This window comes from Sorex fumeus, unplaced genomic scaffold (assembly GCF_029834395.1).
Source record: "Sorex fumeus unplaced genomic scaffold, SorFum_2.1 ptg000034l, whole genome shotgun sequence".
NCBI lineage: Eukaryota > Metazoa > Chordata > Mammalia > Eulipotyphla > Soricidae > Sorex > Sorex fumeus.
The window spans coordinates 10,901,338-10,917,121 of record NW_026606091.1 but is presented as its reverse complement, the minus strand read 5'-3'; the positions used below and the strand labels follow the sequence as shown (position 1 = coordinate 10,917,121).

The window sequence follows — 15,784 nt, the reverse complement described above, 5'->3', positions numbered from 1 at the left end:
AAATCTGTAATAAATATTTCTACATTTCAGCAGAAACACTTGAAAAGTTAGATTAATTGAGCTGCAAAGTCTTTCATAAACTGTTCAGTTATATACTGTTAATAATCAATAGGAAAAGAAAATTGAGTGCTGAGAGTTTTGTGAATGAGTGTTTATGATAACACATGACTTTCGGGCATAATAGATAAAATTAATGGCCTTATCAGAAGACACCAGTTTCTTTCCCTCTGATAGAAACAATGAGAAGAATCCACAAACTAAGAAGCGAATCCTCATTAAGAACCCAAAGACTGTATCTTGGACTTCCCAGGTTTTAGAAATCTGAGAAATAAATTTGTTAAGTTAACCCATGTGATATCTTTTTATCGCATCCCTAGCACTCCTTGCTTCATGTTCTTGCTTCATGGTCTTTTCCAAAGACTCCTCCTCTTCCCCAGTGAAATGATCTTTTTTTCTTTGGCCTTTTGGGTACACCTGGCGATGCACAGGGGTTACTCCTGGCTTATGCACTCAGGAATTATTCCTGGTGATGCTCGGGGAACCATATGGGGTGCTGGGAATCGAACCCAGGTTGGCCATGTGCAAGCCCTACCCGCTGTGCTATCACTCCAGCCCCACGAAATGATCTTCTACTCACAAAAATGTGAAACGACCCCTCTGTTGAAAGTGCTTAGTTCTAGACCAGACATAGAATATAGAAATAAGGTTTGCACATTTAAATATGCTACCCCAGTTTGATCCCTGACACAGCATAAGGTTCCCTAAGCACCTCCAAAATACCAAACTAGGTATTAAGCACCAAAAACAGTATTTGATAACAATTATCAATTTTAACAGTATTCAATTAACAATGATCTCATCTGTGTAGTGTGGAAGTTACTCGGCATAATCTTGTTTTATTAAAGAAGGCCACTTTGTCTACTCTGCTTCTGCTTAATGTTTCTCCATGTTTCAAATATTTCTCTCTAGTGAAAAACACAGGCACGTGTTTTTCCCACAGCTGGAATGTTCTTCCCAGCTTCTGATTTGTATCAGGCAAATTCCACATCAGATTTCCTCAAAATTCAGTGCATGCCCTACTTCCCATAACTTGTTCTCCTGTTATACTTTAAATATACTCCCATGAAAGCTAAAATGTGCCTTATTTTACTACAAGAATTATATTACTGTTATTTATTTGAATATCTATAAATTTCTTGAGGACACAAAATATATAATTTCATTTATGTATTCTATATAGTAAGTCTTCAATACCTGTATTCAAGTGAACAAATTTTTCAATGTCACAGGGTTGAACCTTAAATATTTCAAAGAGCAATTATTGATTCATTTTACAATAAATGATAATAGTAAAATCTAATGACAGGTTAAAAGCTTAGATATATAATAAAGGAAATCTACTCATTGAAGATAAAATTTCTTTTTTTTTCTTTTTTTATTAGTGAAACACCATGAGGTACAGTTATAGGCTTACAAATTTTGTGCTTGAGTTTCAGTTACACAATGATCAAGTACAGTGAAACACAAAAATTTCTTCCAGTTCTTACCTCCTTCAGGAATTCAACACTGTATTCTAAAAGACGAATTAAAGATGAGCATTCCCCAGTCATTTTTAAGCTGACTTCACAGACACACAGGACCTGGAGGGTCAGTTGGGTCAGCTGAATTTGCCAGAAAACAGGATGACGCAGCAGGCTTAAATATACTTCTTCAATAAACAGCATCACTTCAGTTGTCTGTACCAAATCTTTTAACTGTTTTAAAAAGTTCAAATATAAAATCAAAATAATACACAAACTAAGATAATTTTAAGCTATGGAAGACACCTTAACAATAAAATACATTTCTCAAACCTACATAAAATTTAAATAAGATAAAGAAATTCACAAAACTCAAAAAGGGTTCAACTATACAAATCTGCCTTCTTTTGTCAATGACTACAATTAACTTCCTATTACTACTGCTGTCTGGCAAATTTTTTTGGCTAGTTGATTATTCTTTTAATGCATCTGAGTGCAGTTCTTCCCTCTCCCCCAAGCCCCACACCAGGGACCATACCTGTATCAAGATATACTCCTGGCTCTGCTCAGGGTCACTCCTGGCAGTGCTTGGAAGACCAAGGACCAAACCCCAGGCTCCAGCAATCAAAGCAAGATCTCTAGCCTGCTGAGTTATATCCCGAGCTCTGAGTATAACTCTTTTTAAATAAATTATATGACAGTGCCAACATGTCAAAGAAAATTTAAGTTGGTTTTGACTTAGTTCTTCAAATGAATTTTCCTTTCTACAACTCTATCAAAGTTATCTGGGAGTAAAAAGTTAGCATGCTATTTATTGCATACCCACGCCCTTCATCTAAGAAGATAATTCCTCAGGCAACCTGAACTGAGGGCATCATTTCCATACTTGGCAGATGTGACGAAAGATGATATTCAAATGGTACAATGTCTTCTAAACAGGAAAATGTGTTAGACAGGAAAGACTTGGGTGCTCTTGAAAATCCCAAACCAATGCAAACCCAGTTGTTCTGATCAAAATTCTGAAGCTGGTATTATGGATATGGTCCTGCCCACAGACACATGGGCATTTCCCACAGATTACAAACAATGAGCCATCTGCTTGAATCAGGAGCTTTGTGTCTGCTAAAATTCATCAAGAAGAGAGCCTAGAGTTGACAAACTGTACCTTTCACGAGTTTTACCACATAATAACCCATAATGACTATAAGAAATATAGAAAAAGAAAAATTAATTTCTAGCAAATAAGAAACAAAAGATATTGAAAGATCAAGGGGCAGTAGACCACAGAAAATACTAAATTATTAAAAATAAATGTGAACAGTATTGCTCTTTTACAAATATACAGTATGGGCAAACAAAAGGTCACTAAGAGAAAGAAATTAAAATAGAAATAAAGTTTCATATTTATTTAACAATATAGTCCAATGCATTTCTGTGTACACATCACATTTACATTTCAAAAGCTTAACTTTCAAAAAAATCATATATTAACTACGAGAATTTCATTTCTCTGAATTTTGTTTAGTTTTATCCCTAAGTTACTATAATTGAGATGTATAAAACAAACACATTCCTAATAGCAGTGGCAATTCTCTTTCCAATTCCTTAGTCCTGGTCCACTCTTTAAAAAAGACAACCATTGAAAGTTAACAGTAAATGTTCTCTATTTAAACATTGGTAAGATTCTTAACAAGAGTATGTTAGAAATAATGTTCTATCTTTATAGAGAAACAGAGCATATGCATATGCAACAGATAACATATCAGATGATAAGAATCACAATCAATTATAAAGAATGAAGTTGGGACCAAGAGGTAGCACAACAGATAGGGCACTTGCCTCACATACAGTCAACCTGGGTTCTATCCCTGGCATCCCACATGGTCCCACGTACACCGCCAGGAGTGATTTCTGAGCAAAATGCCAGAAGTAACTCCTGAGCATCACTGAGAGTGGATAAAAAACAAAACAAACAAAAAGAAAAAGAACTGATGATATCAAAATTTAAAGCAGTAAAGTCCAAACAAAGGACAGTTCCACAACTACTTATAATATGAAAATTAAACTTACATTCGGAGAGCCTGGCAAGCTACCGAGAGTATTCGATATGCCAGACACAGTAACAACAAAGTCTCCAATGGAGACGTTACTGGGCCCGCTCGAGCAAATCGACGATCAACGGGAGGGCCTTTACCTTTAAACTTACATAAAAAATATCGCTGGAGAGATAGCACAGCGGTAGGGCGTTTGCCTTGCACGCAGCCAACATGGCCGACCCGAGTTCGATTCCTCCGCCCCTCTCGGAGAGCCCGGCAAGCTACCGAGAGTATCTCGCCCGCACGGCCGAGCCTGGCAAGCTCCCCGTGACATATTCGATATGCTAAACACAGTAACAACAAAGTCTCCAATGGAGACGTTACTGGGCCCGCTCGAGCAAATTGATGATCAACGGGAGGGCCTTTACTTTACTTTACTTAAAAAAAGAGAAAATAGTTGACAATCATCTCATGATATTAATAGGAAGATAGGACTATTTCTAAAATAAAATAATAATATTGTAGTAATCAAATATGTAGGGGTAGAAATCAGACCATATCTTTAAATACTATATTCTGTGTTCAGAAAAACATTTTATGGTAACATTCTGAGCATCAATATATTAGAGAATCACTGAAAAAGGACAGGGAAATGAAACCAATTCCTGCAGGAATATAGGGTAATTAGTGAAAGATAAAAAGTGAAGGAAGGGAGGATGGAAAGGAAATATTAAATTGGAAAAGCAATGAAAAATTGGATTTTCTAAAAAATTATTTTGTTTTCTTTTAAAAGAATGGAGATTGACAGGCAATGTCTTAGGAAAATGAAGGTCAATTAGAAGTAAAATTTAAAAAATAAGCAGTTTCCTTTTAAAAGAGTATCCTTCCTATCACTAAAATATTTAATCAATCATAAAACAGCTGTCTGTGAGAGCATAAGAAATATATGGAATCAGGTGAAAATTAATTACATTGTCACTATATATATCCAATTCTACATAAAGTGGATTTGTTAAGTGATTAAATATATTTATGTCACTAGTTCCATTAGTTTCAAAATGATATATCACTTTTTCTTCCCCATCTAACTCAGCTACATTAACAAGTCACAGATTCTGAGAAATACTCTACAGAATCCACCACCAGAAGTATTTAATCTTGTCAATATAGATTCGTGGAGATCAAGGCAAAGAGCACAGAACAGGGAAGCAACGATGGTATGAAGAAGTGTACCCTCGCTCAAGATGTTCTGCCGATGCCTTGCTTTATTGCCCACACAAAACAAACGACTTGGAAAAGCCGCGGGAGAATTCATTGTAATTAACTTTGTTCTGCCTTGATTACAGGAAAGCCTATTTATGAGTCACAAAGGAAAGATTCACTCCAGTCAGTCTTTGCTAACATAAACTTAAAACAGGTCATCTGTGACCTTAAGTGATCACTTAGAAAAATATTCAGATTCCTCCCATCAGCTAAGAGGCATGATGCTCAGTCAGGTTCTAGGCAAACAGCAAATCTCAATTATAGATGGGATGGTCTAAAAACAAAAAAACTAAGCACTACAGCAAAACCACAAAATATAATCAACATGTGACATATGTGTTGCAAAAATCACACAGGCTCTACTTTATGACAGTAACACTCAACACAGGCTGATACTTTGTTAGTGAAGAAAAATGAAAAATGAAAAGCTTTACCTGCAAACATGGAATCATGTCACAGCACAGTTGCAGTATCTGTTGTTCCAATGCTGTTGGTTTTCCTTTGTCAACAGCCCGAGGTTGAAGTAAGACTTTCAGGAGTGCAAGTCGCAGTTTGGCATATTCTTGTAACTGGGAAGGCTCACAATAGAGATACCATAAAAACGGAGCCATTATCTGGATACATGAAACTTCTGACCTGCAAGACATGTGATTCGTAAACTAGCCACTGAGTTCAACAAAGCAATAAGCAAAGATGAAGCTAATACCAATTTATAATCCGTGGTGTAACATAAACTATGACACCATCACATGCAATTTTTTTTATGACTGCTATTCTACTATAACCTAGCAAGCCCATGTCAAGTAGTCTTTGCGCATTAGAAAAAACAATTCAATACCTGGAACCATAAGCTTTATGTCCAAGACTGAGTGGCCAATAGTTGCACAACAGAATAGAAACTATACATTTGCCAATTTTGGGAAAATGTAAGAATCATCTGAGAAACTTTCAGAATGCTAGATCTCATATGCAGGACAGATAGCTTGGGATTAAGCCACTTATCTTAGATATGATCAACCCTGGTTTGATCCCTGGCTCTACATGGTACCCCCAGCACTGCCAGGAATGACCCTCTAGAACAGAGCCAGGAGTAGCCCCAAGCACCACTGTCAGGTGTGGTCAACACCCTGCCTCCCCCAAATTAAAATGTTACGTGTCAGGATCCATTTCCAGAGTATGAAAAAACTGTACAGGTGAGACACTATATAAGACAAAGTCATACATCCTCAAAAGAGAATAATATGAATAAATAGCAGTACTCCTACATTTAAAAAAAAAAGGATAATAGGGGACCAGAGTAGTAATACAGTAGAAAGGGCATTTGCCTTGTATGCAGTCGACCCAGGTTTAAGCCCGGGCATCCCATATGGTCCCCTGATTCCCACCAAGGGTGATCCCTGAGTACAGAACCAAGAATAAGCCCTGAGCACTACCAAGTGCAGAAAAACCAAATAGGTAATGAAGATAATAGTTACTAGTTATCTGTTAACTTCTTAACACAGTGCATAAGTTACTGTACTTTGTTTTTAAATCCATTTGATCCTCACAAAGAGCCCTATAAAAGAAAAGCATTATTATCCAAGACAGATGATATGAACTGAATTTTTCAAGTTTCCTTCTTAAATTTTTCCCACTAAAAGGTGTACCCTACATATCCTTGATATCTACGATCACGATCACGACCATCCTGTTGTTCATCAATTGCCTCGAGCAGGCCCCAGTAACGTCTCCTTCATCCTAGCCCTGTGATTTTTTTTAAAAAGTGCCACATTCAAGGCTCTTTCAGGGTTAGGAGAATGAGACTCATCTGGTGTTTGGCATATTGAGTACGCCACGGGGAGTTTGCCAGACTCTGCTGTGTGGGCAGGTTACATTCGGTAGCCTGCCAGTTTGTCCAAAGGAGGAATGAGATAATAAGATGTTGCGCAGCCATGAATGCGGCTGCGCGCTTCCGGGAGCTTGGTTTTATAGTCTCTGAGTCTTGGCCGCTGATGGGATTACACGGGCACTAGGGGGCCAGTTGGTGGGTGTGACCCCTGCCTACTGGAATTTGGAGGATCTGGGTGGAAGATGCTCAGCCCCAATCCGAGCAGGCTTGGGGCTCTCAGCCCCGGGACGGCATGCCTTTGTCCCTCTGCCAGTACCTTCATGCGTGTGGAGAGTGGTCTCAGGATGCTGGTGGCTGGTTCTGAAGGTCTTCAGCTGCCGGAGCCCTGGTCCGGGCGGGGAGGGAAACTCAACCCGCTCCCCTTCAAGGGGCCCAGGCGAGGACTGCCAGGCGCGGGGGCAGGAGACCATGAGATATGTTGATATCTACAGATTTCAACATATCCCAATAACACCAAGTCCAAAATCACTAAAATTCCAGCACTCTCTGACTGATATAAAAATGTGATTAGCAAGATTAGCAGAGTTTATCCTTAAGACAAAACATTTAGCCCATTAACAAGATTAGCAGAGTTTATCCTTAAGATAAAACATTTAGCCCAATTCACAAACCTTCCATAATCTCTTCTCTGCTTATTTTTCTAGATTCATTTCTTGCTCCTCCCTATGCTCTGCTGAACAAGACTTTTTCAGATCTCAACTAAATTATCCAGCCTTCCTTCTACCTAGCTATTCCCTCTCTACCTGTAATAGTCTCCCCTTGTCCTGTTTCTTCCTGTTCTATCTTCTTTCAGTTCTTCCCATTAGAATGGGCTTCTTAGGTCTCACCTGGTGCCTACGGGAGGTCAGATACATATGTACTTCAGAACAAAAACTCTATTATTGTCATTATTTTTATACGTGCGTATATTAGCACTGTAGCACTGTCCTCCCATTGTCCATCGATTTGCTCGAGAGGGCACTAGTAACGTCTCACAACAAATTGTGAGACTTGTTACTGTTTTTGGTATATGGAATACATCACAGGTAATTTGCCAGGTTTTGCCATGTGGGCAAGATACTCTTGGTACCTAGCCAGACTATCCAAGAGGGCTGGAGGAATTGAACCTGGGTCGGCCGCGTGCAAGGCAAACACCCTACCTGCTGTGCTATCACTCCAGCCCACGTGTGTACATATATAAATAGATATTAAATACATGTACACATTATGTCTAGCCCATACCAAATTTCAAGCCAAATGAGAACATGGACCATGAATTCTCTTTGGCTGTTACAGCACCCATATGTGTACACACTACCCATTCAAAGAGATGATCAATCATTCATCAACTCAGTTTTATATTAAAATACAGGGCACGAATATTCGACCTTTTTATACATGTGAAGCTGCACCTGTCTATATATCATTTCATGGACCTGCAGAAATAACCACTGTGGTTGGCCACAGTGGGTTTTCAACCTTACTACACCTGTGGACTGGCAGTTAAAGACCACTATTATAGGGACCAGAGTGATAGCACAACAGGTAGGTGTTTGCCTTGCATGCAGCTAACCCGGGTTTGATTCCCAGCATCCCATATGGTCCCCTAAGCACCGCCAGGACTAATTCCTGAGTGCAGAGCCAGGAGTAACCCCTGTGTATTGTCAGGTGTGACCCAAAAAGCAAAAAATAAATAAAATAAAATCAAGACCACTATTTTAAAGCACTTGATTTTAGTAAGCATCGATAGAATGTAATGATGTCACTTATTTTATTATGTTTAATACTTATTACATACAAGAAATTATTTAGTAAGATATAAAGATGAACCAAGTATTATAAGCCTTTAAGAAGCATACAGTTCAATAGGCACAATTTTCTGTTTAGGGATGTGGAAAGAGAAAAAAGAAAGGTATAACATGCAATCATGGAGCAAATAACTTTGGATTATGGTTCACAGTGTAATGTTATACATTCCACAGCAATAAGACCCATTGTATTTACTGGTTTTGGCATACTGAATACGCCACGGATAGCTTGCCAGGCTCTGTCATGCAGGCGGGATACTCTTGGTAGCTTGTCAGGCTCTCTGAAAGGTATAGAAGCTTTTAGGGCAGCCTCTAATCACCATTTCAACCTTACTACACCTGTGGACTACGGTTGTTCCCATGGTTCAAATCATATTTGAGCCCCATAAAATATGGTGCAGTAATCTTGGAAGATGTGTATTAAGTGTCCGAAAAGTGTCCTGGAGCGTGGTGGCAGCTGGGTAGTGGAGGTAGTAGAGGAGGTTTAAACCCAGAAGCCCCACCCTACCCAGCACTGCCTGCTTCCACCAATCTCCGGCGACCCAGGGATTACCACCCTACCAGTACCAGATAAATACCTCCACAGCAATATGGTTTCAAAACAGCAATAACTTTAATTTAGAAAATGTTAACTACCAAATTCGTAATATTTCATTTATTCCTTCAATTATTTAATGTCCTGGCAAAATTTACTGAGTAAATACATTCACTGAGTAAAGTATACTACATTCACTCTTCTGGAGTGTTGGAGAAAAGTAAGAAACAGAAACAGAATAAGTCATTATTCTGATGAAGCTCACAATCCGGATCAACGGTTTTTAATCATGAATCCAAATACTTATATAATCAACATAATTCAAAAGAAGGACTTATGAATTCATAATTATTACTGAAACATAATCTTTATCATAGCATTTGCTTTGTGAAAATAAAGGCCTTGCAAACCAAGAATTAAATGATATAAGGCTTAAAATATGAAGCATCCATTTCCAGAAAAGTTTGAAGAAACTGTTTCCTGGGCCAGAGACATTAGGAAAAGCACTTGCCTTGCACACAGATAACCCAGGCTTGATCCCCAACACTGCATATGGTCACAAGTAATGCTAGGAGTGACCCGTGGACCAAAGAGCCAGAAGTGATGCCAGAGCTGGGCAGAATGAGGCCCAAAAAATAAAAACAAGAAACTGTTTCCCCAACTCCAACTCCCTCTGATAGGTCTCAGCATGGTGATGGCTGGTCCTGGAGTTCTTCGGCTGCCGGAGCCCTGGTTGGGCGGGGAGGAAAGCTCAACCCTGGCACCGTGTAATCCCATCAGCGGCCAAGACTCAGAGACTATAAAAACCAGCTCCCAGAACCCGCGCGACATCTTATTATGACATCTCATTATCTCATTCCTACTTTGGACAAACTGGCAGGCTACCAAATGTAGCCTGCCCACATGGCAGAGTCTGGCAAACTCCCTGTGGCGTACCCAATATGCCAAATACCAGTAACAATGATGGGTTTCATTCTCCTAAAGAGCCTTGAATATAATCTCAGGGCTAGGATGAAGGAGACGTTACTGGGGCCTGCTCAAGGCAATCAACGAATAAAAGGATGATTTGTGATTTGTGATTTGTGATTTCCACAATGCAAACATCACAAAAGAACGAACATCCTTCCATCACAGTCCATTAGTCCCTTTTTTCCCCACCCCCACCACCCACCTTTGGGGATGGGAGGCTATGGGCCACACTAAGAGATGCACAGGGGTTACTGCTGGCTCTGCACTCAGGAATCACCCTGGTAGTGCTTGGGGGACCATATGGAGATGTTGGGGACGGAACTCAGATAGGTCACATACAAGTAGGTCACATATAAGACAAGCGCCTTGCCTGCTATACTATCTCTCTAGGACTCCCCATAGAAATTAAAACATTTCTAACAATGTTTTAAAAAGAAACTACCTGTGCATGTTTCTAAATAAGTCTTCACTAAGGAGAAAGTAGAAAAAAAATACCCCAGAATGAGAATCAAAAACCTGAGATTTGAGCCCAAACTACCTACCAGTCACTTGCCATGTGACATTTAATGCTGCTCTGCTTAGTTCACTTACCTGTTAAGAGAGATAACCTCTACACATGGAAACCATGACATCATTATCAATTTATGCATTTCTCAGTTTCATAAAAAAATAAATCTTTGAAAAAAATTAAGTGGGCTTACTCAATAGTAGACACAGATGGACACAATTAGGGTGATGCTAAAAGTCTATTCTACTTTAGGCATATTCTACTTTAAATAAACAAATAAATAAGTCTCCCCTTAAATGCCCTTTAAAGCAGTCTTCAATTCAGAGCTGGAGACATAATATAGGTATAAGGCACATGAGCTGCATGCAACTGACTCCAGTTAGATTCCAGCACAGCATATGGACTTCATCAATGCCATGAGTGATCCCTGAGCACCGCCAAGTGTGGCCTAACACTCAACACCACCGACCCTTAAAAAAAAAAATACCGCATTCACAATTATTCCTGTTCTCAAAAATTGAAGAAATAATAGTAAAGCAGGTAGAGCACTTGCCTTGTACACGGCAACCAGGGCTCAGTCCCCAGCACCACATATGGTCCCCTGGACCCCGCCAGGAGTAAATTCTGAGTACAGAGGCAGAAACCCTAAGCCAGGGTGTCCACAAAATGAACAAACAAACAAAAATTATTTCTACTCTCTTTGACCGCTCCCTAGAAGTTGCAGCCCCTCCAGTGCCCCAGTCCATTTTCAAAGTCTATATTTCATTTCATTAATCGCTTAGTTGCAAATGTGAAGAGTAGGGTATGTCATTTTCATTTATCTGTCATCTTGCCAGAATCCGGAAATATTTCCATTAACTTTCCTAACTAACCGATGCTTGACTTCTTATAATAATTTCCTCCTAATGATAGCTTTTCACATATTTAATATTTCAATAATCAACAAATCTCATAGGATTTTTTCTCTTACACTTAAAATGAAAATAGAAAACTACAGACCGATCTAAGGCACTTTTTTTTCTTCAGGAGAAAATATTAAAGATTGAGCAGTTAAGAAAAAAAAACATGATTCTAAAATTAGCATATCCCATTCCATCTCCCTCGCTTATTTTACATTACATTACCTTTCAGGGCATTGCTGCAGAAAAGCTGTCAGCTGCTGCAGAAGTACTGGCCAGCAATCAGGTCTGTGTTCAAGCACAGTGATCAAAGGCTGAGGATGATTTCTGAAAACACAGAGGCACAATGGAGCTGTCATTTCAGAACTATGCATTCCCAATACCCAAATATAGAGACAAAACACAGCAACAAAAGCCCACACCATCTAGAAACTTATTTCAGGATTCACAATTATCACCATACTATCGTTTTAATTGTAGTGGTTGCAGAATTCATTAGAATTTTAACCCCCATGCTTGTGTAGAGAAAAATTTAAATGTTACGAGACTTACAGACCCATTTCTGAGAACAGGTACTGGCCCTGCACTAGGTGTAGGAATCTGGACCTGCTTCTGAACCCAGATGCTGTCTCAATCCATACCTTCGATTCCTTCATTCTGGGAAGTCATGGTTACATCCTCCACCTGCTGTTCCTTTGAAAGCGAAAAGTTCCAATTCTTCTAACATCATACCCAACTTGAAAGCACTATCTGTCCCTCTCTATTCTCCCTAAGTGCATTCTTCTTGATTTATGTCTGTCTTTCTCAAGCATATTTAATATGAGAAAGAGGAAATATTCCTCCCATCTCAAACAACAAACTGTCCAAAATGAAACTATAAAATTTCTACTGTGCAAGAATAAATATTTTTATTCAAGACTGACCATTAAGATATCTTGAAATGTTTTACAAAACATAAACTATGAAATCTGAAAGACTCTCAAGTGATGGAAAATTTAAAAAGAGAAAAAGTACGAACAAGTTAACTTAAATAGTTCAAACGGCCTATAGATGCTATTAATTCATCAGCTCCTAAAACTATAAAGTACTACAAACATTTTTATTATTGACATGATTTTTCCACAAAGAAATATGTTATTTAAATTTAAAATGCTGATTGTAAAAATATGGAGGAAGAATCAATCTGGGTTTTTTTTTTTGATTTTTTGCTTTTTGGGTCACACCCGGCGATGCTCAGGGGTTACTTCTGGCTTTGCACTCAGGAATCACTCCTGGCAGTACTCGGGGGACCATATGGGATCCTGGGAATCGAACCCAGGTCAGCCGCGTGCAAGGCAAACGCCCTACCCGCTGTGCTATTGCTCCAGCCCCAAGAATCAATCTTTTTAACATAAAAGGAATGATACATGTACAATTTTAATCCTAATTTTTAACCTAATGCTACACATCATTCATGATGATTTTTTAAAAGGGTGGGAGGTAGGGAGATAACTTTACAGGCTGGAGTGCACACTTTGCCTATAGAATTCTTGGGTTTGATTGCCTGTACTGCATGGATGCCCAAAGTATTGCAAGGATCTATCCCTGAGCACAAAACAAGGAACAGTCCTGAGGACCATTTGGGTAAGGTCAAAAAACAAAGTAAGGGGGTATGGTGCTGCCAGCAGGTCAATCTGTACCTGTGAGGCAAGTGCATCAACAGCCTGATGGCACCATCAGACTTTCAGATACCCCAAAATTGCTGCTGTGCCTCTGGCCAGACCCCAAAAACTTGAGGCAAAGTTTACCAAGCAAGTAAACAGCCAAAAGTTAGGTACGTGGAAGACACACCCACAAACCACCTCCGGCTCAGCTATATAATTGGAGGCATGGCCTCTCTGGTTCCTGATCGAACTGCTTAACGGCCATGATCCCAAAGACTCAGAAAGGAATCTCGGAACCCAAAGGCTTTTGGCAGAAATGCGTCCTGTTCCTGTAGTAGGTTACTGGTGCTGGGCCACTCCAGGTGGGAATAGGTTTCGTGCCTTGGCCTGTTCCCCCTGGTGGCCCGGTGACCACCATCCTCCAGAGACCAGTGGACAGTCAGGTTTGGGCCTTCAGTGACAAGACACGCAGGGCCTCACCAGATGGGGATGGAACTGGCCCTTTCCTCCCCATCCCAACGAGACCCCGAGTCGCTGCCTACAAACAGCCTCTCTGGCTCCTGATCAATCTGCTTAATGGCCATAATCCCAGAGACTCAGAAACAAATCTCGAAACCCAGCGGCTTTTGGGAGAAATGCATCTGGACCGCATACAAGATGGCCACCGCCTCAGAGCTTATTGGAAAGCCAGATATGAGCCAGCAGTGATGGGGAAACTGCAATCTCATGGGAAGGGGGGCGGTCCCGGCTCATCCTTCATGCCCTACCAAGGACACAAGTTGCCCCCCACAAGCGGCTCCACAGAGGCCAAAGGACTTAGTCCAGAGCCCGGCAGCTTGCGGCAGAAAAGTGAATGGACCATACATTAAACTACAGCACCATGCCTCCTTGGGAGAGAAAGGGTGTTGCTCCCTTCCACCTTCGCCCATCCCACCCCCCTACCCCCCCGCCCCCCCCCCCCCCCCCCGGCAGCAAGGTAGCCACCGCCTCAGAGCTGATTGGAAAGCCAGGTATGAGCCAGCAGTGACGGGGCAACTGCAGTCTCATGGGAAGGGGGGTGGTACTGGCTCATCCTTCACACCCTACCGAGGTCACGAGTTGTCCCCCACAAGCGGCTCTCTGGCACAGCCATGGTTCCAGAGGCAAAAGAACTTAGTCCAGAGCCCAGCAGCTTGTGGCAGAAAAATGAATGGACCATTCGTTAAACTACGGCGCCATGCCTCCCCGAGAGGGAAAGGGTGTTGCTCTCTTCCGCCTTTTTTCCCCCTCAGCAGCAAGGTGGCCGCCACCTCAGAGCTTATTGGAAAGCCAGGAATGAGCCAGCAGTGACGGAGCAACTGCAGTCTCATGGGAAGGGGGACCATACTGGCTCGTCCTTCACACCCTACCGAGGCCACGCATTGGCCCCCACGAGCGGCTCTCCAGCAGAGCCATGACACCAGAAGCACAGAAACCAATCTCATAATTTTCTGGCTCTCTGCAGAAATCTAAAATCATTATATGATTCTCACAACCAATTATAGAAAACAAAGTATTTCACAATGGCTTTTCAGCAATTCTGATTGTTGGGGGAAATTCTGAACAATAACGGTGTATTGTTTGTCAAAATAATTAATGTAATCAATGTAAATAAGAGTTAAGTTGAAATCATCTGCCTCACAGGCATTGGGAGGGGTGGAAGTGGGGGTATATTGGGGTTCTTGGTGGTGAAAAATGAAAACTGGTTAAGGGAAAGGTGTTTGATCATTGTATGTATGACCGAGACTTAAACCTGAAAGCTTTGTAACTTTTCCCACAGTTATTCAATAGATAAAATAAGAAGAAAAAAATAAAATTATGAAGAAAAGTAAAAACAAACAAACAAACAAAAAAACAAAGTAAATGAATAACAGACCAGTGATATCAGCTTTTCACATGGGAACTTGTTAGAAATGCAAGTAAATTCTCAGACTTAATCAATAGCTCTCTGGGGAACTATGATATACAGTTAGTTACAAAGCAGTGGTAAACCCAAGCTGCATGGTAGAGTCATCTATGGAGTTTTTTGTTTTGTTTTGTTTTATTTTTTAATTTTTTTATTAGTGAATCACCATGAGGTACAGTTACAGACTTACAAACTTTCGTGCTTACGTTTCAGTCATACAATGATTGAGTACCCATCCCTCCACCAGTGCCCATTTTCTACCACCATGGTCCCAGCATCCCTCCCACCACCACCACCCTGCCCCCTCCACAATGTCCCGCCTCTGTGACAGGGTGTTCATCTATGGAGTTTTTTTTTTAATATCAATGTCTAGCTCTCAATTATATTGTGGGTGCTAGAAGTAAAGCCATGGCATCAGTAATTTTTAAAAGCTGCTGCAACAAATCTAAGGTGTTGTCAAGGTTGAAAAATATAGAATGAAGTCAGGAGTTGGGAAGTTTTCTAATTTTTGTTGTCTCTCTTAATCCAAAAAAGTACAGCAACGTAAGTTTAATTTCTTTTCACAACTTTTACAAAATTAGAGGTTGTGAAAAGAAAATACCAAAATGCCATTGTGTACTAATTACTTGGGGACTTTACCTTTTGATAGAGCTTTAAAAAAAAGATAGTGCAGCAGAATCATCACTCCAAAACACTCATGCTAAAAGCCAGCACTGCAATTTGTGTTAATTAAGTCACACTCAAGTATGAGCCATTGACAGCACATACATAAGTGTCACCATAAGCAGCTTTCTACCCCTGCTACAATTTCT

The 15,784-nt window shown here is 40.3% G+C and overlaps 1 protein-coding gene across 1 annotated transcript in view; it reads right to left on the bottom strand.

Annotated features, from left to right (window-relative positions):
- The window catches only part of FOCAD (focadhesin), a 339,599-nt gene that overhangs the window by 227,302 nt on the left and 96,513 nt on the right, over positions 1–15,784 (bottom strand). The window contains exons 6-8 of the mRNA XM_056117152.1: positions 11,631–11,732; positions 5,254–5,455; positions 1,548–1,754 (exon numbers count right to left, since the gene is read on the bottom strand). Coding sequence (XP_055973127.1) covers positions 1,548–1,754; positions 5,254–5,455; positions 11,631–11,732 — 511 coding nt within the window. The remainder of the gene's footprint in view (positions 1–1,547; positions 1,755–5,253; positions 5,456–11,630; positions 11,733–15,784) is intronic.